The sequence below is a fragment of the Gymnogyps californianus genome, chromosome 5 (assembly GCF_018139145.2).
Source record: "Gymnogyps californianus isolate 813 chromosome 5, ASM1813914v2, whole genome shotgun sequence".
In the NCBI taxonomy this organism is placed as follows: domain Eukaryota; kingdom Metazoa; phylum Chordata; class Aves; order Accipitriformes; family Cathartidae; genus Gymnogyps; species Gymnogyps californianus.
This window is the reverse complement of record NC_059475.1, coordinates 17,670,288-17,695,549: the sequence shown is the minus strand read 5'-3', so window position 1 is coordinate 17,695,549 and position 25,262 is coordinate 17,670,288. Positions and strand designations below refer to the sequence as shown.

Below are 25,262 nucleotides of genomic sequence, written 5' to 3'. Positions count from 1 at the left end.
ATGGTTTTACTTTACGAGATTTTAAACATGTATTTTGTAGTAATTCAATTTCCTGTACCTTTTTCCATCTGTTTTGGAGAGGAGAGTTACCTTCATTGATGTCACACAGACTGTCAGTGGGAGAGTTAGGAATGCAACTAATGTTTCTTTAAAATAAATAAAAAAGGAAGAAAGAACAACAACCCAAAACTGCCACATTAATACTTGCTGTAATGCTCTATGTATTTCTCTTTACAGGTGACTGTTACAACTATTGGCTATGGGGATAAAGTGCCTCAGACCTGGATAGGAAAGACCATTGCATCTTGTTTTTCAGTATTTGCAATTTCATTTTTTGCACTACCTGCGGTAGGTTATCTTGTACTTTCGCTGGCAATTTGGTGTTGACTCATTAGTCATCAGAGGAAACTTTTGTTATTGATTCTTTAACCTTTCATTTAACCTGATGTTATGAAAGCTTTGTATTAAACTTTTATATTGTAGTTAAAATATATGTAGCTTGTAGAAGAAAAAGAGCTTATATAAGTAGCTAAAAAAAGTAAATATGTAGTGTTTATTGTATGCAACGCTAGATTTGGTATGTATTTGAGAAAGAAATGTTTAATTCAAAATACTTTTTCTGCCCATCTCAGAAGTGTAAAGGAAATTGTTTCTCGTGCTAATTACTTCTGGACTCAGTGACTTAGTGATGTTTTGGCTTTTTAAGGCATTCACTCATAGTTTACTCAACTGATTAGGTCCAGGGTGAGCTGCAGAGTTCTCATACGCATCATTCTAGCAAAGCTGCCGAAAAGGTGTCACTGGCAGAAAGAAAACAATAAGCAGCCAGGGACACTGATGCACCTCTTTACCAAATTAGCATCTGTCCATGGCCAAAGTCCCATTTTCAAAAGTGACCTAAGGCTGAGCTTTTAAAGGTGTTACAGCACTTTGTTTGCACTGAAAACAGGTTCCCAAGTATATAACCTATTTGCACTGAAAACAGGTTACCAAGGGTAAATTCAAAATCAGTGAAACCTGGACTGTGGTTTGAAAACCCCAAATGTTCAGTGCCAAGGGTAGTTAAGGGTATTTTTTTCACAAATTTAGCAATACTCCTGAATTGTGCTGTTAAAATGTTTGTGCAACCTGAAATGTGCTGTTAAAATGTTTATTTTTCAGCAAGTTTTTCAGTTCAGTGACACAAAGAGTTGTGTTAGCAGATGTTAGCGTAGTTGTGGCAGGGAAGTGGTGGGGATAAGTATAGGATGGATGAGAAGGATACTTTTATGCCAGTACTGTCACAAAAATTCTTCACAACATGAAATAGTAACTGTTAAAACTCCAGTGGCTTTTTAAAATTAGTCGCTTACTTTAAAGGTACACAACCTTTTGCAGAGGAGGGTAATTAACTGTAGATTTTTAGACTCTCCAGCATCAGTTTGCCTTTAAAAGCATATTCTTCCCCCCTCCTCATTCTAATCTCTTTCACATTTATTCCTTGTTTAGAAGAGAGAATCTGGTAAATGAAATGATCTGTAAGAAAAATGCCAAAAGCTACTATTTTGACTGAAGAGGTGTTTTTTGTTTTTCCTCAGACTTGAATGCCAGCAAAGATGTTGTATAAATAATTGTGTAGCAGCCCCACCTTCACAGCAATGCTTTTATGTTTACCTGTCAGATTTCCCTAGTTGTTTGTAGAACTAAAACAACAAACACCCCTTTATCAGTGTGATTTTTATTACTGAATTAAGTTCTTGTGAGTTGGCCCAAGGGAGGAATTTAGGGTTTGAAGCTCTAGCAGTATATAGTTGATAGGTAGTAACTATTGCATGCTGCCTTGTTGCTGTTTTAAATAAGGGGAGCTGGCTGAGATCACAGTTGAAAGTAATTGTTGTGGCTAAACACAACTGGTATGGGTTCTGGATCTAGCAACAGTCCTTCATTTCCCAAATAAGTGATGTTTGAGCATCATTAACTCTTTGATCTTTACTAAATGAACACAATAGGAAGGGTCTTTCCTGTTCCTTTCAAAACACTTGATGATTAATACAGTTCTTAGAGGTTGAGCCAAGATCACTGGCTGCTCTGACACCTTGACTACCATATGTAGAAAATGAATTATACTTTTGTTGGGTAGGTAGCCATGTAAGCTGATTTAGAGAAGATCTCATTTTTATCTGTGTTACTAAAACCTTTGTTAAATATGTCTATAGCTATGCAAATGACTACATAAATGACTCGCTCTGTACTTAATTTTGGACTTAATAGTTATACTACGTTCGGAGGCTATTTCGGGTTGTACACCATCCAGTGCCATTAGTCCATGTCCCTTGTCCTGAGAGTGGATTAGATGGCCTTGTGTTGAACTCACTGAAGTGCTGACCATTTTGTAATATTCCTTTTCCTCTTCTTTGTCCTCCCCTCCCAGCATGGGTTAACATATGGAAATAGAAATTGCCATACTACAGTTAAAAGGTCTTTCTTGTGACCTGAATCATGCCATGCCAAAGTTTTATTTCTCATAAAAGTGAAGTTAAGCACGTCAGGTTAATATTTCTCCCTATTCTATCATTCCCCTTCACAAGCATTTATGAGGCTTTTAGAGGATATGAAATATCAATTCTGCTTGCTTTTTAGCATTTGAGTCCAGCTGACTTAAATAGGCTTTGGATCAGGGCATGATAACATTCACAGTATATTTCAACAAGTAATACTAAATGAGTCTAAAAACTTAACAGTATTAAGTCATTTCCTCTAAATAATTAGTTGGGTTTTATGGTGCTGAATAGCAGTTTATTAATACAACATAATTTGACAAGCTTATGTGTGTTTTTTTCCCCTCTTAAAAAAAAATTACATCTGTGTTTTCTTTCTTCCTACAGGGAATTCTTGGTTCAGGCTTTGCCCTAAAGGTACAACAGAAACAAAGACAGAAGCATTTCAACCGTCAAATTCCAGCTGCTGCCTCTCTCATACAGGTACTGAGTTCCTGCATTTTGCATACTATCATTTCTTTCCATTTATAGTTTTTTTCAAAACTCTTGGCAGTATTTCCATGCCTGATTCCCATTAAAAATTGTGTAGGAGTTACAGATGCAAGTCTTTTAAACGGTTTTGGAAATCCCGCCTTTAATGTAAACTAATGAGCAGAAAAGTTCACTCCCAAATCAGTGCAAACTGTTTAATTCAGCTGGTTAAAATCAAAACTGAAGGCTATCCTGTAGTTATTGAACAATTTACCTGGTGAAAATGTTATGAAATACTATGCTTGCAGTAGTGAAAAACAGAGAGGAGGCTTCATGTAAAATTGTACTTTTAAAAAATACATTGTAGCTTATAAAGACAAATGTCAGATATGCTTCATTTTCCTTGGGGCAAATAAATTCTTAAAAATCTCAAATTTAGGAGAATTAAATCAGAATGTTAAATAGGAAAATCTTGTTTGAACTTTTCAGCTCCAGGATAGGTGGTTGGGAACCACTAAGCTTCTGCAAAATCAGTCTTTTTGTGTAGGATAACATACAGGCAAAAAAATATTGATCCCCTCTGTTAAAAATACAGTTGCAGTTCAGTGTCAGTAAGGTCAATGAGATTTTATCCTTTACTTCAGTGGAGCCAGCATTTCACCCTGGAGAAGTATTAATATTTTTTCATTCTAGTTTTTTCCAGCTTTTCCTCCCTCACTCAGTATCTACATGTAGCTTTAGAAGCACAGGGATCAAATTTAAAGGAAATGTAGATGTACACCTAAGCCATATCATTTTTGCGTTCTCAGATGACTTATTTCTCTAGCTTCATGAGTGAATGTGGATTTCCAGGTCAGGCTCTTTATGGAAACAGTAGCTAACTGTAAAGTTTATGCTTGAAACTAAACAGTCCCAGAGTTAACATGAAAAAGGTTTAAATTTAGGGCTCTGGTTATAGCCAGAGATTAGTCAAAAATCTTCAGACTCGGTGTGTTTCATTTGGATTGCATGGTCAGAAAAAGGTATGGTTTTGCAAAGAATGGATTTTTAGTGTTCCCACTGATTCTTTTGGGAAATCAACCCCAAATTATTGGGAAGCCTGAGACTGCATGTCCAGAATGTTGTACTTGGCTCCATATGAAATGTTAAGGAGGAGTGGAGGATAGACAATGAGTTGCTGACTACCTGTTCTTAGTAGTGGTAATTATGATTTACTAGTAGTCTCGGACTTCCAGAGGCCCAATTTAATAAGTGCTTTACAAATAACTTACAAGAAGATTATTCTTAAAACAAGAAGTTTATGAAATAAGTACAAGACAAGACAACAGCTGAAATGAGTGATACTTTTTTCCTGTATTCCTTCTTGTTTTCTCCTAGAGGCCAGTTGTTTCTTCCAGTATCCTGTTACCCATGGTGGGAGTTATATGGCGATTGCCTGATCCTTTACTTTTCAACTGCTGTCTGTTTTCCTCTGTCATTCTGCCTTGCTTTGTTTCTTTCATCTAGTGTTTTCTGGCCTTTCCCACTTTAAAATTTGTGTATGTATATGTGTGTCCTTTTTTCATGTAGTGCATAAGTGAGGATCTGCCTTTTTAATTTGGAGATTAATTATTAATCAATTCTGATATATTTACACATTTAAGAGAGAATGCAGTAGTGTTTTGTCTCTTGTTGATCTTGTTTCCTAGCCCTGCATTTCCTCCTTTTTGTCTGAGAATATAGTACTTTAATCATTGGTGGTTGGCAGGAGGGAGGATTGGTTTGGGGTTTTGGCTCCTGGTTAACCATTGGTGCTGTTCCCTCATTCTCTCAGTCTTATTTCTTCATATGAATATAGCCCTACTGACCACATCACAATTGCTTTTTTTTTTTCTGATAGTACTCCTGTGAGACAGGGAAGAAGGATTTTTGTTTTCTGAGTAGGACCCTGAAAGACAGGATGCAGTAGGCAAAATGCTTGAAGTCAGAGAGGGAAACTGGGGCAGAGCAAGAAATTCAACCCCAATCTTTTGAGTCCAGTCTAGAATTCTCTCTTATTATTTGTTTGCCGCTAATGTGAACAAAAGTTGCACTTGAAAAGACTGATCTTCCTTTCTGGTTTGCCCAGTTCAAACTATGTGGTTTCTGTTTACAAAATAAGGATTCTAAACCATGCTGAGTTTGTTTCCAGTGGGGAAATTCAAGAATACTATTAAATAAAGAATGACTAACGTGCTACGTGGAAGTTACTTTGTAGTACAAACAGCTACAAATCTGATTGCACTAATTGTTCTGTTGCTTAAAACTTTTATTCTAGACTGCATGGAGATGCTATGCAGCAGAAAACCCAGACTCTTCTACATGGAAAATATACATTCGAAAACCTGCCAGGAATTATCATTTGCTGTCACCCAGTCCAAAACCGAAGAAATCAGTGATGGTACCAGTAACTAACACTTCCTATTACAGTAATTTAAAATTTTTAAATTAGATTGAATTTGTTTACTCTCTAGAGGCTATTTGTTGTCTTTGTTTTACAGATTACTACTTGATTTCAAAGTTTTATTTTCATTTCAGTTTTGAAATTTTCAGTATACAAACATTTTAAACTATAATTTAATTTACTTTGGTTCCCAAGCTTGACTTTTTAAATGGATCTATGGGTTTGGAAAAGAGCAATTATGACCTAACTCAGGCATATCAATCAGTAACTTACTGTTGTTGTTTGGAAAACTATAAGCAAAGGAGAAAAAGAAAATTACTATTTCCAAAACAGTAACTTTTAGTTGGTTTAAAAAAAAACAACCAAAACTACTGCTTCTCTCAGCTATTGATTTTGTGGCTTTCTAAGCTTCTATGGTGAAGACATCTTGTGCATACATACAGTAGTATTTTAATATCAACTGATTCCATAAGTTAAGAATTTTTTTGTTTAAAAAACAACAAAAAAACTTTGTCAGAATCTTTAGATGATGTAATACTTTGTCCTCTCTATTGTAAGAGTATTGCGCAGTAGTGTCAAGCTGGAAGGAGAGGATGTTGTGCAAAAATCTTCCCTAGTATCCCGGGTTCATCTGAGTTCAGTAGCAATATATCCATTTGCTTTTTGCTGAAAGCATGAATTATTGCATCCATAAAATGGTAAAGATATTCTAGAATAGTTTCATTTATATAAACTGTTGCAGAGCTAGCAGATTTTTTTACTGCAGGCAAGGGATTGCTAATGACAGCGTGCAGAATTCTAGTGATTAGCCAGTTTTGGCGGGATGGGGGGCAATCTTACTGAGAAATGCACAATGTAGCATCATGAAAGTGTAATTGGTCAGGCACTCTTTAGACTGGTTATAGCTCATTGGGGACTGCATTATTATTGAAGGCATTACTGAAGAGACAACTAAATGTGGCTTGGTTTGAGTAATTTAATGTATGTGTATTTTTAGGTTAAAAAGAAGAAATTTAAGTTAGACAAGGACAATGGGCCTTCTTCTCCAGATAGAATGTTAACTGTTCCACACATCACTTATGACCATGTGACGGAGGACAGGAAACCTGATTTCAGTTTTGAAGCATATGAAAATTCTGGTAAGAAATTCCATTATAAAATGCCAGTAACTGTAATGGCTTCTATTAGTGATTTACACACAGGTCCTCTTTAATATCTGTAGGAGAGAGGATGAGGACGGAACAAGCTCTTGCCATTCTAAAGCAAGAATACTTTGCTTTTTGACTTGTTGCTGGCTTGTCTGGATGAGATTCAACCATTCGTTTAATGAGCATGCTCCACTGCAAACAAACTAAGATTATTTGTCATTTGTGCCTGCCAGAAGATCTACTGTCTCTGAGGCTGGTGCATACATGCCCCAATTCTGCAATTAATTGAAACTACAGGGATTAGCTGTCAGCTTTTCCACGTGAAATTTACCCAAGATGTGTTACTCTTGTGCTTGTACCTCAACCGAAAAGGATTGACATGTCTTGGCTGCACTGAACATAGTCTGCTATGTGAAACCATCATGTGCTCCTGCCATCTGCTCAGTGGAGTAGGCTGTGAATCAAATTTTGAAAGCAGAAGTACTTAAGATAAATGTGGATCCATCTGTATTAACTGTCACTGTACAAAATGATATAGTATGAGGAAAAAGAAAGGACTCTGATAGTCACCTTATAATTAATAGCTTAGTTATAGTTGCTTTAGCTGTAATGAACTTCCAAAATAGCTCTGAATTTACAATGTGGCTTTTTATAAATGTACTTTTATTAGAAGTTTTTAAAGTGTACCGTTCAAATTTTGGCAGCAAGAATGAGGTTTAATTTTTAAGGTGTGTTTTATTGATTATAGGTACCTTAAGTACTTAAAGTTTTTTCTCCTCAAAAATTTGGCTGGCCTGATTAAATTTAATGACCTTTAAAATAAGATAGCAATGTGGGCTGGCACCAGGCATATTTTAATTCAAGCAGAAAATCTCACCTTCCATGTACTTTTTTGGTATGCTTCTGTCTTGTCTTGCTCTGTAACATCCATGATTTTCCACTCTTTCTTGGCCTCAGTTAAGGAATGATTGTGAATTGCATCTGGTGGTAGAAATGACATAGCTGTTAAAAGGTGGGCAAGTACCAAGTTTAGTCTGTGTCTCAGGCTTTCAGTACAGATACCTTTGTTCAAAACAATCCAATGAATGAACTGTATAAATGCTTGGATTTGTAAAGTCCCACCTTTTATCGCTAAGTTTCTAAGTTGATTGAAGGACAGTATGATTTGCAGGCAGCCTACTACTGCCACTTCAAAAATCAGCTCTATAGTTTTCAATAAAAGGATTTTCTCTAATTTCTTCTGACACTTATCTTTTTTCTTTTTTATCTGTGTTCTGCTCTCTCTAAACTGTTACAAGTATACAGGACAAACAGGAATGTTAAAATTGCTTGGTAAGTTGAGGAAAATAATTCTATCTATGGCATGCCAGCTTATGACAATGTGTTTGCAGTGCTTTTCATGTGTGTCTAGTGCCATATAGTTTCTAAGAAATCTTTTGCAGCCAAGGAGATCTAGACAGACAAAAATGTACATTCTCACACTTGTAATCACAATTGCACCCATAGTTTCATTACAAAGAGAAAAGTGAGCACTCATATAAATAGATGATCTCTGGGTTTTTTATAATTGAGAGAAATCGCTCATGTATATATAACCAATAGAAAAAGATAATCTACATATAAATAAAGTATAATTCATCCAGTAGTTAAGTTATCTGAGCATATAGCTGAGAATTAATTTCTAAACAAATAGATTGGGATGGAAGAAAAATTTCCAGATTTGACCTCCAATATTGTGCATTCTGAAGTACATGCATCTGTTCCTGTAAAAATGCTCTGTAGGTATTTGTGAACAGATGGGGACCCATAAATTAAATAATTTATTTTACTGTTTGTCTGGATTCTGTGATCAGTTCAGCAGCCATGTAGTCCTGTGATGTTTCTAATGTCCTTGCTTAGGCACTTTCTTAACAATTGAGTGTTCCCCAAAGACTCTAGGATTAGAGCTAGGTCTGGGCAAAAAACCTCCGTGATTTAGTGAGAGTGCTGTGAGCCACCTGTAAGCTGTCTGCTCTGCATCTACTAAAGACAATAGAGGCTTCTTCTCAGTGACTGAGTGCAAGGATGCTCAGGCTTGGATTAAATTGTCTGAAAATAGAAGGTTCAGTTTCTCCTCTGAACCCATGTGGAACACAGGTGCAATTAAGGTGGTAAAATAGCAGAAAACGAACTGAATCTCCTTGACTCCCCCGATCAATCCTTGATTTGCCCATTTTCTGGTTTCTACTTTTCTCCTGTGTTCCAAGTGGTGCATCTCTGTTGGGGGTGAGCATGGTGGAACAAGCTCAGGAGAGCAGCAAGAGCCATGAAGTCACCTGTTTTACATGAACAAGAAATTCCTTCGTCTTGAGGAAATATCAGAGGAGCTTTGCCAGCCACCATAGGTTCAGTTTCTGTTTCCTAGCCAGGCAGCGTGAGCTCGGTGGACCTGAGAGGTTACCTAACACTGTTCTCACAGTGACTCAAAGAAATAAAGAGGAGAGAGTGTATTTGTACTTACTGTGAATAAGATTACCTACACAGAAAACTGAAGCTGCCAAGTCAAAAGCTCAGAAACAAGAAATTAGGAAGTACAAGAATAAAGGATGCTCATTCAGCTTTAATTTGGTCCTCAGAAAGCCTCTGGTCACATATTCATGTGCTACTTTCTCATATTCAGCAAATTTTGGTTCTCTGTTTGGGCTGCCCACTTATATTCAAGTCTTCACACTCCTGGATCCCCCATCTGGCTTCCCTGCCAGTATCCTTGTGCAATCAGAGATTTCCAGCTCCTTTTCTCCCCTCCCCCTTTCACCTGGCATCATCAGTTCAGCAAAGACCCAAGACCCAAGTGTGCCTAGCACTGACAGAACACTTACAAAAAGAGTATTTTTCAGATTTTTTTAACTCCAATACATTTATATTTTGAGAGTTTTTCTCTCTGTGTAAAAGTAAGGCAACACTTCTGAAAAATATCACTCTGTCCCAGTGAGTCCTCAGGCATTTCTTAATGAAATAGTTATTAAAAGGATAATGCTGTTCAAAAGAACTAAACATAGCATAAACATTATGTTTTGTTGAGTCTCTTTCTCATCATTGACTCCTCTTGCTTGCCTGAAACTTTTCCCCAAGAAATTAAGCTTGAGACAGGCACTTGGCTTAAATGGTTGAAGTGGGCAGCTTCAAATGCTTTTTATGGGATGTGTCAGGCAGCTTCAAACATGGGTGGCAGTACATGTCTGTCCACCTGACAGCACTAAAATCTGACCAGGAGCTAGCTACACCATGAACAGTATGAACCAGAGCAAGAGGGCTCTGACCCATATGAGGTTGTACAATTTGGAAAGGGAAACACTTGAGGAAACCTTAAAGTTAGGAAGGAAGGGGCAAACATATAGATTAGTTTCCTCAAAATGGGACTGGCATGTAGGGAGGAATATCTTGCAGCAGGTGACACTGTCATGAAGAATGGGTTTGAAGAGACAACATGCCTTCCCTAGTGGTGATTTGATATTCTGCTAACATGTAATACACACTAGAAGAGTTTCATACAAACTCTTTTCCACAATATTTTTATATTTTGTTTTTAAAGATGTCAGGTACAACATACTATATTTTAGGTATGTCTGCACCTCCTCAGCTGCCTGTCTGGAGCTTTTTTCTTCCCCCCCATCTCTCTTTATTTTATGTGCATCTTTACTCTGACTCAGATTGTCAGCGCTCCTGGCCATCCTTTTCCACAGACCAGCAGTCTTCCAGCGCTCCTTCCTCTCCAGGTAAAGCTCATAATATTTCATTGCTCCATCACCTTTGTTAATTACTATATCTTTGCAATGCTCTGTCTGGAGTTGCCTGCTGTGGCACAGAAAATTATAGTGCTGGTTTTTAAAGAAAGCATAGGCATGTCAGTAGGATTTTGAGTTTGGAAAGTTGTTCAGGTTGTAAATTGCAAATGTTTAAATAAAAAAAAGAAATTTTCTGCAGAACAGAGGTATTTTCTAAATGCATTAATTAAAACTCAGGTTTTCCATGAAAATGCTTTAAAGTGTTTTAAATTTTTGTCTATGCTTACAAAAGAGGAAGTGTAAAATATTTTTTGTCTTACTAGCCAAATACTCTGCTACCAGAAAAGTATCTGTATACATGTCATATTGTATATAAAATTGTTGTGTTGGTAATGTAGAAAACCCATCAGTAATTTCTTGTTATTGTGTTTATAATCCTCAATTGAAAGTTCATAGAATCATAGAATGGTTTAGGTTGAAAGGGACCTTTAAAGGTCATCTAGTCCAACCCCCCTGCAATGAGCAGGGACATCTTCAACTAGATCAGGTTGCTCAAAGCCCCATCCAGGCTGACCTTGAATGTTTCCAGGAAGTTCAGAATTTCTGTTTTAAAGCAGGGGCCCTCATATTGTGGGAGGTGTATTTTCTGCCATTTCAAAGTACTACTTGGCTCAGCATTATCCGTGGGATAGTCATGCCAGTTACCATAGTTGCTGCTGCTACCCATCAAAAATAGAGAAAATAAAGCTTGGGCACCCCTGAATTATAGTAAATATCCCTTGCTACACCTGTTTCCTGTTTCTTTTCACTCATTATCCATTGAAAATGAGTTTCTAAATCTTCCTTTTTTTTCTTTAGCCTATTTATTTAGAAATCTAGTGTCTTTTTTAAGGTACTTTTTTTTAACACTGCTTTGTGAGAAAGACTCCTCCAAAGTCAAATGGCTATGAATTTATTTTTATAAATAAAAAAGTACGCTGCGGCAGCATATACTCCCTGGTGCTCTGCTTGAGCCTTGTTTCAAGGCACTTTGTGGCAGGGAAGCTCTCATTAATGCCATTTTCTTTTTTTGGTCCCTCCTCTCTCTCTGTGCAAACAGGTTGCGTGTTAGTGTTTTGGAGTGGTTCCTCCTTCATGTTGGAAGCAGTAACATACACTTAAGAATGAGAGCATAAAAAGCAGAGGGCTGCACCGGTCACCAGAACAGACTGATCTTGGTTATGATCATCTTAGAAAATTTTAAAACAAAAAGAGGGAGGGAGATACCATGTTTGCCTCATATGAAGCAGCTGTTCATCTCTGTATTCTCAGATAACAGCACTTTCAAATAGGGTGAGGTACAGCCTTGGCTTCTTGTTCCTTTCTCATTGTGCTGCTCCTTCTCTCTCCTCCCATGAAACTGAAAAGCAATAACTGTGAATGATCCAAGAACAGCCGTTTCTGCAAATCCTCTTGTGTACTGTGTGTATTGTATCTCTCATAAGCACAGTTTAGTGAGTGTTCAGCAAACACTTTACGTGGTTTTAGGTTCAGCAGTTTTATCACTTATCATCAGGAAAACTAAAAAGGCTGTGAGTCCTTCTTTCCTAGAAACTGGGAAAGTTTCATTTGTATCTTGTATAAATGAAAAGAGTGAAAATAAATTTAGTGAAAGCCAAAAGGAGTCTGTTTTAAAGACATTTTGCTGCATATCTGAATCTGGAATGATTTTGCTTGTTTCACAGCCATTATCTTGGATGATGACTACAGCAAAGTGATTAAATAACATGACACTAAAACCAAAAATAGGAAGCTAACATTTGCTAAAACTTACTATAAAATTTTCATTAAGTGCTACAAGTGGCTCCTGCTTTTGATAATTTTATCTCCTAGCAGTTGTCTCTTTGTTACTGTGATTTCAGAGGTCTTTCGCTCCTATTACAGTTTCTGGAAAGTAGACATTCCCATTGTAAATTTGGTACATTCCATTGAATGGCCATGTGCCTGATAATATAATAACATTTTCTCTTCTGATTATTTGTAAAAGTTCAAATCCATTTCTGCCATATGAAGATATTGACTTCCTTGAGCAAAATTGTTGCATTTAAAAAAAATCCTTTTCCTGATATCCCCACTTCTATTCTCATTAAATTCAGCTACATTTAAGTTAGCTGTTTCTGCTGTATTCCTTTAGCTTTCATGTTGCATTTTGGCAGGACATTATTTGCTGTTATATTATAAAGTATTCTATTTAATACTGTAGAGGCTTCATAAATTACAACATTATAATTATTTCATTGAATGATCCAGCCAGTTGCACAGATAAAGATTTCTATGGAGGTGTCATAATCTACCTATGATTTTTACAGAATTTTACTTGTTTTTATTCTCTATAAAATTCATTTACAGTCATGTATAAATACAATAGTGGTTTTATTCATACGCAGATTTTGTGGCTTCTCTAACAAATGTTAGGACCATGCTGGAAATAGCACTATAGGGTTCTTAATGTTAGAGTCTGGCAGAATTTAGGAGCCTGAGTTTAAAAATGAAATCTGTAATACTCTGCCTAATTTCTTGGATGCATGAAAGTGTTGGTATACAAATAAATTTGCTACTAAAAACTTTCAATATCTGAATTTTTGTGAAATGGCCTTCCCACTAAGGACCTCATCTTGGATGAACTGAACATCTTGCCGCCTGTCTTGTGTCTGGGCTCAAAGATGAGGCATCCTTGTGCCCAAGTGTGAGAGGGATTGGGAACCAGTAGACTGGCTCAGACAGCGCGTGACAGGAGCTGACTGCTCACTGTGAAAATGCCTAGGCTCCTTTGTTGATCTAGGCCTTGGTTCTTGATCTTAGTCACAGTAATTACACCCCAGAAACTGGTATTATAAACTAAAACATAAAGTAGAGATGATATAAGAAGGACCTGGTCTTGTCATTGAATTGCACTCATGCACTGTTGCAGTAGAGCTGTCATCCATGGTATGGCTGAGTATTGTATAATAAGTTTTATAATGCATGAAGCTGCCTGTGATATAGATACTCTACATTCTAGTGTATGAGAGGCATGAACAAAAAAAAGAAAAAAAAGTACTAGCTTTAAGTCTTCAGCAGAAGATGAAATTCTTCAAGTAGAAGAAGAGTTAAAGTTTTACTTTTCATGAACTCTGCAGTATATGCAATTTTTTCATAGTAACTTCTGTTTTCAATATTCTGTTAAAATGTACAGTATTTCAGAGATCCAAATGAGTGGTAGACCTTTCTTGAAAAAGCTGAATGCTATTGCTTTAACTGTTATCTGCATGTTTCCTCACAGTGAAAAAAAGCCCAACATTTTTAGATGTGAACACAGGACCCTTCATCAGGACCAACAGCTTTGCCGATGAGCTTGACCTGGAGGGTGAGACACTGTTGACCCCAATAACTCACATCTCACAGTAAGTCAAGGCTATTGAATTGTGCATTAGTTGACTTAGACAAGAGAAGCCAATTCAGGTGGGAGGGGCTGAAATATGGAGCTGATAGGGCTATCTCAGATACTTGCGTCAAACTCTTTTTACCTTGAAGTTGGTGTATACTGTTCTGAGTGCCAGTAAATCGTTGTGTTGACCTAAAGAAAAGTTTACTTGGCTGTGACACAAGGCTTTAGTTTTTAGCTAATGTCTCTGGGCAGCTGGTGGTTGATAGCCTCAAGATTTTCACATGGAGACAATGTGTGGGAGTACTTGCCTGTTGAGAATTATATTACTCCCTCCACCATTTTCCAGTGGAATAGCTGTGAAGTGCAAATTTTTAAATAGTAATTATATGAAATACCAGCCTTTCCCTTTCAGCAGCACCTTCTCTAATGGTCAAATGATGATCTGCATTGGAAGAAAAGATCTGTTTTGATCTTTATTACTGCTTTGTGGTATATAAAAATGATCTGAAATCGGCCTGTCTTTTTTATTTTGTTGGTTTTTTTCCTTTCAAAAGAGGATTTTTCACATGTCTTTTATGCAAAAATGTTATCTCCAGGTCCTCAGATTATTCTAAAAAATAGAGAATTGCAAAAGATAAATGCCTTTAAAAAAAAAAAAAGTCTTCTGTCATTGTTTAATTCAAGCTCCTGACAAATGCTTATTATTTACCACAGTAGACGTGTGACAGTATGTCCTCTACCAGAGGAACTGGACAATTTTTTCCCCTCCTATTCCTAGAAATCTGAGGATTTCTGCAGTGAAACCACAGATGAAAATTCTTGGCATACTTGTATTTCTGAGGTACAAAACATGCAGAAATGCCTGCTGCCAATTTTCAGGCCTTCTTCCTGTACAGTATAAATAGCAGAGAAGCACAAACATAGTTTTTATAGCCACTTTAGAAGGACATTTTTTTTTAAAAAGTAGGTTTGGGGGGAGTCTTCCCTGCCCCCAAACAAAAGTACTTGCATTTTCAGCTGAATCACCTTAAATGTACATGTATTTGTAGGCAGAGGATTTAGGAGACTTGTATTCTGGAAGATTTCTTAGTGGTACAAGCAGGAGGAGGAAGTCATAAATTTTCTCAAGCCTTAGAGAAGAACAACGGAGCAGCAAAACGAGATCTAGAAGTTTCCTTTGTGTAGCTTTTTTTAAACTTTAATTTACCTCAACATTGCAGGCTTTCTTTAAGAGAAATAAGCTTTGGTGCTGGGAGTTTTCATTATCCTTTTTGGATTTGGGAAAGATTTAGTTATTTCTCACTGTCACCTTCATTGATACATTTCAAATAATAAGGTGCTTCATCACTTAAGTCCAACTTGTGTAGCAGCTGAGATTTTTTTCCCCCCCTGTGAACTACTTGTGGGAGACCTTAGGACATAGGTAATGTGTATCAGCTGAAGAACCTTACCAAATTAACACACTAGTCTTTTAGTAACTTATATATTTCTCTCTTACTTCCTTAATTTTTGGTTGTAACTTTTGTTGAAATCTCCCTAGATTGCTCTAGGTCATGAGTGATGGGATGATACGAAACATGTCCCCATGTATGGCTTGAATTGAGTCTCTGCTAGAGTGGAAGAAAATGGAAGTAATTGTTTCTTTTAAGAGTTTGGTTTTAGATTCAAAACTGGATAAATCGGGTTAAATGCAAAACTGGATAAAATATTAATTGAAATGTGTCTCTCTACAACATTGGTGCATCACATGTTGTAGAGCTTGAGAACTGTTCACTTAGAACTGCCTTTACTTTGTATGCAGTTTATTAAAAGGCCTGAAACAGTGCCAGTTCAGCCTATAAATATAAGGTTTTGGCAAAAAGTTAGTGAAAACCCTATGTTTTGTAATGTCAGTTGGAGTATTGGCATTCAGATAACAGATATTCCCAAATATTTTGAAATGAAAAATATTCTAATGTTTGTTTTACTGTTGGGTTGTGCATTCTGCTTGCGTTTGAGGTGGTTGAAAAGCAAGCTGCTGTGCTGCATTTCACTGGGTACCTGTGTTGATGAATGCTGAAGACCAGTCAATTTCCATGAATTGTTTAGACAGATGCTTCTTTTTCATTCTTCACTTCAAAGTCCTAGGGAACAAATATTTATGAGCTGGTTACACCTTAGTAGGACCTGCAAGTTAGACATATGGGCATAGAATTAAGGATCAAATTTAGAATTGTGCAATAGATATATCTCCGTGTGCAAAGCCACGTACTAATTTTCTGTATAATAAAAGTGGTTAGTCATTTCAGATCCGTGTCTGTGTGTGGTTTTAATTCAGGCTTGAAAGTTATGCTGTGCCTGAGAGAATCTAGGATGAATTATTTTGTTCTGATGTCGCCAGCTGTGAAGCATTTTATTTCCTTAAAGCCATCATATATTAGTATGATCTCTCCAGATATGTTGATAAGGAAATAAGCAGCCATATGCAAGTCTAAACCCAAGTACTTAACGAGAATACAGCACCAGCTATGAAAACAAATTAGTATGGAAAAGTCAAATTAAGTGCAAACATCTCTAGTTTCAGATATTAAAAGCAATTCATACTCTATCAGAGGAACAGAAGCATGAAGACAGTTTCAGAAGTGGAAGCGTAATATAAAACACTCGATCTAAGGATGCTTGGATTTGGGATTCATAGAACTATTTCCTGGTCAATTATATATTTATTGCAACATAAGAATTAGCTTATCCATAAACCACAGAAAGGTGACTCCAGAATAAACATTAATTTTTGAAAGTCATAAATGCATGAGTAAATATTACGCAGTTAATTGGAGGCCTGCAACTGGAAAGTGACTTTTAGTTGACAGTATGAAAAAATATTTCCTTTTCACAGATAGTGTAAATCTGGCAAAAGTGTGGGGTAGCTACTGTGTTACTGACAGGCAAACACTTGGCATCGTTGTGGCTTAAAAAAAGAATGAGGCTAAGGTTCTTTCCTCACTTGCATTAGGTCATGGAAAGAAAATGCCATCTTTCAGCTGTTATGATAAAGGGCTTTAGGCTTCTAGGCCTAAATTGAACTTCAGTGCCCTGCTTGTTTACGCAAAAATTATTCTCTTTTTGTAAATGTAGGTGCATATTCTCCCTCAATTTAATAGGACTGGGTTTGTGTCTAATAATAAAAATGCAGGTGTGGTTCTTTTTTGCAGGACATACTTCTGGCTGTATTTTAGATCTGTTTTGAAATAAATATTGTACTACATGTAGCCCTGTTTCTGTGGAATTAGAAATGGGAAATCTTTCATGTGGAAAGATTACTGTACCAGTTAATCAATTGTCACTACCACTTTGAAGAAGCAAAAATAATAGAAACGCTTTGAGATCTGATGTTCAAACAGGAAAGTGATTAAAATGTCATAGAAAAACCAGATTTGCAGCAGGTGCATGCAGAAATATAGAATACGATATCAGCGCATGGAAAAGCGACTACACTTTTCCCTCTACGTGAGAAGTCTTATAAGCAGAAGATGCAGATTCAAGCAGAGCAATCTGTATAATTAGCTATTATGGATCTCACCTATAAAATGAACTGTAACAGTCTGAAGAATGCAGTACACAGTGTGTTGTTTGAGATAAGACTTGGCTCTTCAATGGTTTGTTTAATGATTGTTGTGGTCTGTTCTGTTGTAAAAGTGAAACAGGAGACTAGACTGTAGCACTACCACACCTCTCCTTTGGACTTCTCACTGTTTTCTTTCTCTAGTCAGTGCCTTCCCGTATTGCCTGCTGTTCCCAGTTTCACTTCATTGGGTCTTCTGTTCTATTTGCATTTTAAAGCAGTGGAAAATCAATGCTACTTGTAGCTGAGGCTCAGCTACAGAGAGGTTCTTTCCCTGTGTTCACATAATTGTTTAATTTCAGCACCTTTTTTGACTTTACATTTGGCATTAGCTGAAGTAGCAAAAGAAATTAACTAAGCTTCTAAGCATACAAATGGGAGGGAGAGGGAGAAGTGGTGGGTGCAATTGAGCTGAAAAAGGGAGAGAAGAAAATAGCGAAGAACTCTGTCTAATATATATTTACATAAATATTTCTCACTGCTTTAAAGAAGTTTAAAGAGAGCTCTGTGTTCTCCACACATCCTTCAGAAATGCTACTGAATCAAAAATAAGTTCATGTCTGTTATTTCTATAGTTTTCCATTTTGGGGGTTCAACAGCCCATTAGTGGTTTGTTTAATCAGTTCTGATGTATAAATTTTTGGTATTTCTTTCTGCTTCTTAATAAGAGTAATTTTTTAGGGAAATACTATCTCTAAATGTATTGTAAATTTACTGCAGAAATTGAAACATAAATCAAAGGTCATCTCTGGATACTGTATTTAAACTCTTTATATATAAAAAGTAGCTCAATTTTTCACAAAGCTTAAAGAAACAGAGGAGACACCTTGAACAACTCATACCTAGTTCTATCACCTTGAGTATCATACCAAATGAGTACTCGCTGTCATAAGACTATGTAAACCAATATACTCTCTAACTATGCAAATTGCTGGCAAAATTCTTGATCTTTAAATTGTGAGTATGATATTACTTCATATACATCTTTCTCTCTAATTTTTTTGAAAGAATTACTGTGGATCCAGCTGACCAGGAAATGTATTTCTTGCTGAAAGCAGTTGCTAACATTGCACATTTGTGATCCTGTTATTGGCTATGTGGTCAAAATAACAATAATTCTTGATGTTTTAATGACTCTTCCCCACGTTTCATGTACGTCTTTATTGGGGTGATGAAAATACATTTAATTAGTTAAGGATTGGTTTTGTCAGTATACATATAAAATAATTTTTCGATGGAGGCTTTCTTGCAATGGCATACTGCTGCGATCTTAGATTTAACAGAGTAGGCTTACACTAAAATAAAACATAAGATTAAAAACAAAAAGCACTTTCTTTTTGTCGTTAAGTGTATTTCCATCCTGAAAAAATTCTGTGTGGTGACATCAGCTTTATCTTCTCTATCATCTCCATCAGCATCTCAGGTGTGATATAGAGCCTTTTAGGCATTGTATTAGGAGTAAATGGGAGGCTTCAATGGTGGAGGTGTTTTTAAAAATAAACCATTTTTTGTTAAACAGCATGATAGATGGAATAATTAAGGAAAAAAATTTAGTGTTTTTTAATAATTTCCAGATTAAGAGGAAATGATAACAGATGGATCTTTCTGAATGATTGAAACGAATGCTTTTGAACACTTTGAAATATAATTGAAATAATGGAAATAAAGTGTGCTGGTAGACACCAAGTGCAGTGTCCATGGTGCTGCAGTTACCACTGGCTTTTCTTGGAAATAATATTTTCTTTCTTTTTTCTTTAAGATTTTTATTGTGTTCTATGTTTTGATTACCAGCATATAATCTGTTGGCATGAGATAGAACCGCATTGCCTAGAACAAACAGTGCTGAAAGTGTTTTATAACAGTCTCTTTTCTGTTGGTTTATCAGTGAGTGGAATCCCTATTTGCTTTGATTTGCTAGCTCATATTGTAAAAGATTCCTGCTTTTATCTTCCTGTTCTATACCAAAATGACCCTCTGAAGTCTGAGCAAATATTTCTTTTTCACTCTCGAGTGGCCAGATGTAACGGCTGACTTCTGCTGTCACAAGAATTCTCTCTGAAACACTGCTAATAATATTTAAACCGTGATTTGCATGGGGTCCATTTTATCATTAATGACAGGGCATGTTAGAAGAATAGCAGTGATAGCAACTGTATGTAAGAACATGCTTGAGTTAAGACCAGAGCTTAATGTTCAAACATCGCTGGTTACTGTTATGTGCTGTTATTCCAGTCATTTACTTAACTTGCAACAGGAAAGTCTTCAGTGCTTGCTGTACACTGGGCAGCATCCCTTTTTCATTTGGAATGTTTCAGTATGTCGTCAAACTCCCTTAGGAATGCTGCTTACAATCTCTGCTGATTTATTAATTTGCTAAAAAGGGGGAGGACCATTTCCCTGAGTTATTTCCTTTGGTATGGAAAAGCATGATTATATCCTATGCTTTCGTTATAAATTGACCATAAACTTGGCCATAGAAATCGACCCTAGAACTCTGGATGTATCAGGAATGTGATTTTTCTCATCTATTCAGCTGCTTTGAGCCACTTGAGGATATGAAGTGTCCCTAAAGCTGGTTTAACAAGCAATCAAGAAAGTTCCTTTTTCAGAAGGAAACTCCAGAACGGTGATAAATGAGACACTGTAATGATTTCAGTGTCATCATCCCATTCTGGTTTCTCGTTGCAGGTTGCATGGGAGGGGAAAAGAGCTGTGGCAATCCAGTCCTAAATATGGCTGATCCCTTAAGTAAGCAGTGGTCGTGTAGTATAGTCATCAAAAAGGACTCAAGGTGTCTCTGATTTAAGTTAAGAAATTATTAGTTTGCTAGGTAGTCCCAGTTTTAGGGGGCTGCAAAGCTTGTCTGCAGCTCAAGAGCTAGGTGGTTGTAGTTGGGCAGGACATAAGCAAACTTGTCTTAAATGTTGAAAGTCAAATGGGTATTTTAGTGTGTTCATCATACTTTATAAGAACTTTATTTCTGGCTTATGGGTATTGATACCAGCTAGAAGCACTGCCAAAATAGCTGTGGCATTCCCACTGTAGCAATGAGTCGTGCATTTTCGTGTGCAGCTGCCCTGATTCAAAATCACTGTAAAAATCTTCCCTGCCCCTGAAGAGTACTGTAGCCACTGATGTGCTGAGACAAATGTGATACCTTGTTTCCAGGTGCTATTGCATCTGTCTGTCTGTATATATTTAATCTGTCATCCTACACCTAGATTGGAAGCGCTTTGAGTTGGGGGACTGTTGTTGTTCTCTGTATGATATCTAATAGGTGGGATCCCAGCACACGAACTGTTTCTGTGTTCTCCATCCGATGTCTGCTACAGAGTTTGCTCAAGTTGACAGATTGGGTCTTCTGTGATACAGGCAGTTATTTATAATCTTTGTTTTTATAGATGGATTACCTGAGATGTGCTGAAGATTTGGGCAGATCTTCATGGTGTCTTATTTCACCCTCAACACTGTAGCAACTGAGCTGCTTCCCACAGTGCAATAAGTAATGTGGCTAACATCTGTCCCATGTGGTTACTTGTTTCTTTTATCTTTAGGGAGAAGTTCTTGTGTGCTATGGTGGGTGGTTGCTTTTTTCATAGATTAGATAGAGTGTGTAGTTTACCTCTATAGATCTGAAGATCAGAAGGGATAATTAGATCATCTCCTTTGATCTTGTAAAAGACAGGCTGTAGTGCTCCATCGAGTTGAATGTAGCATTGCGGTGCTGTGTTCTTAATATTAGCAAAAACACAATAAAAGAATTGTATTTCACAAGCTTAGAGAGTGAACAGGTGAAAAATTCAGGCCGGAACCTAGAGTTTGCAATTTCATCTCTCCTTTTATTTTAACTTTCTATCTATTTATTTATTGGAGAGGGAAATGCTATCATATGCTGGTGCTGCTATTTGCCAGAAGGTAGTACTGGACAAATATGTTCTGTGTTAGCGGTTACAAGCCTATATGAAATAATATTCTCATGATCTTTTCTCCCTTACTACAAATTGTCACTGATGTATTCATGTACAGCATAAAATTACTATTTGGCTATTTTATGTTACTGACCTAGTATAAAAGTAATGTGTTGACTTTTCCTAGTGTACAAACCATCTAGGCAGAAGCTAAGATAGCTTAGCTATTTCTTTTGTGTTGCAGATGAACGTTGCATTCCTTGGTCTCCAAGTGCTGTTTTACATCTTGATTGATGTTAAGTAATTAAACCAGACTCCAGCTGCTTAGTGATTCAGAAGTACAGGGCTCCTATGCTGTAAAAACAACAAGCAACTCCCCACTTACTAACTTTTATCATTGTTTACTTTGGGCACCATGCAGAATAAGTGCACAAATTTTTTTTTTGGGGGGGGGGGACACGACAATAAAAATGTCCTGCTTTTATCTAGCATTTTAAAAAGTTATTTATGATCATCTTGAGTTAACTCCAGAATTAAAATTCAAAGCATAAATAAACATTTTCTTTTTGTTATGAGGATGGAGGATGGGTTTACTTTTTGTTTAGATGTGGTGGATATACCAAAAGAAGTTAAAAACTTGAGTAGTTTATAAAGTGCGTGTTTCTTTTGTTGGGAGTTATTTTATCCAATAAATGGAATAGAAATTTTATTTGATGGTTTATTAATTATATGATGAATAATAGTTTTCTACTAATGTGGTAACAAAATATTCATTATGAAGTTGTAAAACGTAATACTTTTAAATAGCAGTTAAATTAGCATATTTCAAAATCTACTGGCAGCATTATGCCCACACATGCTGCATATACTCTGCTAAATCAGTGTAGCAAACATACCTGAATTTGGCATCATGGCTCTCCAGCAGGAGTCAATCTGATACAGTACAAGATTGTAGGAATGCCTGTCAAGATCGATATGTGCCAACCAAGAGACATATTTGGCCACTGAGATTTATTCCATGTGCAGGCACAAACTAGTAAATGAGCATTTTTAGCAAAATTGTAATTCTAATATTGGTCAAAATGTTAGCGTTTGTAATTTTTTTTTTTCATTAGTGAAATGATGGCTGTGGATGTGAGTGTAGTTACAGATATCTGTGTCTGTGTTTGGGGCAGACAGAGCTGGAAACCAACACAGTGTAACAAGCAAATAGTTTGTCTAATGTATTTTTGACCTAATTATCTAATTCCAGGCTCAACTATCAAATCCAGGCATGGAACATTATGGTATTAAAAACCAATAGCACCTGTGACCCAAGGGACCTTTGTATTTTAATACTTGGATTTAATTTCTAATAAGGTCTTGTGAGAGTATCTTTTGTAGTAAAGTGCATTACATTGGAAAAATGGAAATCAACAGCTGGTTTAAATATTGCTGAATAGTGCAACAGGACAGCAATACTGAAGGAAAATACCTTTTGGTAACAGTATTAACGCACAGGGAAACAATTCCAAAAGGTGTAAATGGGTTAATTTACCTGCTGTAATACTATAATTGTTCAGGAAATTGCATGCTGTACACTCTGTGGGTGAAAGTGATCTGAAAATTGCTCGAACATATGATCAATACAAGTTGATTTTTCTTATTAACTTCATTCCACAGTGTTTTACAAAGATGAATATTGCAGTTGCAGGTTTTTTCACAAGTAAATGCTGCTCCCAGTATGACCAGGGACCCAGTTCAGAATTATTGTAGTATTTTCCTCTTGCTGTACTTCTCTGGAAATCCTTTGCATCATTGACACATTAAAGAGTTTCTTCTGCGGCTGCTGTTTCTGATCACTATTGATGATTTTTTTCCTAAGTTAAAAACATTGTGAAGTATATGTTTAACACCCTACTGATGTAGCAAAGCTTACTGCAACAGAAGGTTTTGTTTGAAACCTTTGCCATATCCAAGGCAGAGCTGTGAAGTAGGGAGCTCTACGCATCATCTCAGATGCTGAGTGTGTGAAGCACAGCATGCCTGGCCTTGGGCGCTTGCCCTGGACAGAGAGCCCATGGGAGGTCATGGAGCTATTGACTGAAATTTACTTTCTTCATGTGACTGCAAGGACTGGAAATAGTTGTATTTCACTCAGTGTCTCAGGGACTTTCTGTCATTCCCATGTGTAGAACTGTATGTTCTGTTCTACTCACCGCAGGAAGTTAAACTGGGAAAAGCTAAAGCATTTTCATTGTGTTGCAGACAAAATACCTTAAATATCTTACAGTAGTTGTCAGCCTGATAGCAAACTAAAGCTAAGCACCTGACCTGTTGCTCATGGCTGTGTTTTGGTCTGTGTTTTTCTCAGATTCCTGTATCACACCCGTTTCTGTGGTTACTGAGTGCCTCTTGGGATAAAAGTAAATACAGAAGCTAGTCATAGCTATGTCTGGTTACTCCTCTACTTCTGTCTTTCCCAAGGAAAACTGATGTGTTTGTGTTCATGTTTTTCCCTTTTTCTCCACATGTAAAATGCATAAATATAATGTTAAAAGGGAAATCAGAAAGTGGTAACTGTTGTTGTCGGTCTGTCTTCATGTCCTTTTGGTCAGGGGCCTGCCCCACAACCAAGTCCCACCTCCTGTGCAGCCAAGTGTCATTGGTACAGAAATGTCACTGTTCCTGAAAAGGGGAGTTACTGGGAGTGGTGGGGATCCCAGGGACTTGATCTTTTAGGAGTTTTGGGCCCGTATGAATTAGAGTCTTGAAAATAAAGGCAGGGGATGTTCAGTGTGACACAATGTCCTGCAGAGAGCCGATGAACATGCAGGACAGCACCAGAGCAGTGCGGGATGTCAGTTTTCCTTTTGTTGGCGACATGAGCTGGCAGCAGTGCTTAGCTGACCACAGTTGGGGTTGAAAAACTGAAGAAACAAGCTTTGTATGAAGCATTTATTATTCACCTAGGTCTGCAAGTCAGGGGTCAAATTCCCTCCATTGTTGAATGTGAAGTGTTCCAAGAGCTTTGTGTTGGCAGCGTAGGGAGGTTGCAGAGGTGAAATGCATCCTTTTCTTCTCCCGTCCTACCTAAAGTCTAGGATGCTGAACTGTCACGTGTGTGCTTTCATTGTACTGGTTTCCAGAGACCCCACTCTGGATTTAGAGTCCTGCTGTGGTTGGCAGTATGCATACAAACAACAAAAATGAGTCCTGTCTGGAGATGTTATGCTGTACCTGTTCCTCCTGAAAAGGAACTGAGACAGAAAGCTCAGTTTGAAAGCACTACTCTATCTTAGCACAGTATTGAGGAAAATTTGGCAGACTGGGATTAATAGGCTGTATCATGGGCTATTGTTCTCCTGGACTCATCTGTTTTTAGAAAAAAATCCCACTCTGATATTGAGAAATTCTGGTTCAGCAGCACAAACATTAATTTATCCTCTTTCTTCTCTTTGCACCCTATACTCTTAGCTATTTTTCAAACTATGCAACATTTAATGGTTCTTGTTATTACCTATTCCATAGAATAAGTAATGCAGGGGAAATAGGAAGTCAGGTGCATAATTAAACAGATGTTACAGAACTTCATCCATGTTCTAGCTGTGATAAATACACTAAAAAGTTGAAATGCCAGTCATTATTCTTTTTGTTGTTTAATTACTTAGTACCTCAGAATGTTTAGGCTTTGTGAAAAATGTCTTTATTTAGAAGGAAGGGCCAAGATTTGCGTATGTGCTTTGTCCTAGAGGATTTGCACTGTGCTTGCTGGTGTATATGGAGCCTATGCTGAGACCCGTGTACATGGAAAGTACTATACAAGAAATAGCTGTGTTTGAGTCCTAAAATGGCTGCTGGGATAATAAATAATGGAGGGATGCAACCACAGTGTATTTGTTCTTTAGTGAATTTAGTGAGTATTCTCAGTCCATCTGCTTTTTATTTTAGAAACCTAATCCAGTCCTGTCTATGTAGAATTTTCAGATACTAATTTGGAATGCATTCTTATCCACACCCTTTGTTACACTCTAGAATCTTGATCTTTTATATTTTGGGTTTTTTTTGTTTTTTGTGGTTTGTGGT

General features: G+C 37.0%; 1 protein-coding gene across 3 annotated transcripts in view; it reads left to right on the top strand.

The window, feature by feature from the left end:
* Window positions 1–25,262, top strand: part of KCNQ1 (potassium voltage-gated channel subfamily Q member 1) — a 368,161-nt gene that overhangs the window by 107,563 nt on the left and 235,336 nt on the right. For 2 of the 3 annotated variants that reach the window (XM_050897772.1, XM_050897771.1), the window contains exons 7-12: window positions 238–348; window positions 2,865–2,960; window positions 5,245–5,367; window positions 6,368–6,509; window positions 10,208–10,273; window positions 13,584–13,704. In XM_050897772.1, the coding sequence (XP_050753729.1) occupies window positions 238–348; window positions 2,865–2,960; window positions 5,245–5,367; window positions 6,368–6,509; window positions 10,208–10,273; window positions 13,584–13,704 (659 nt within the window). The remainder of the gene's footprint in view (window positions 1–237; window positions 349–2,864; window positions 2,961–5,244; window positions 5,368–6,367; window positions 6,510–10,207; window positions 10,274–13,583; window positions 13,705–25,262) is intronic. The other variant, XM_050897770.1, reaches the window with a different exon arrangement.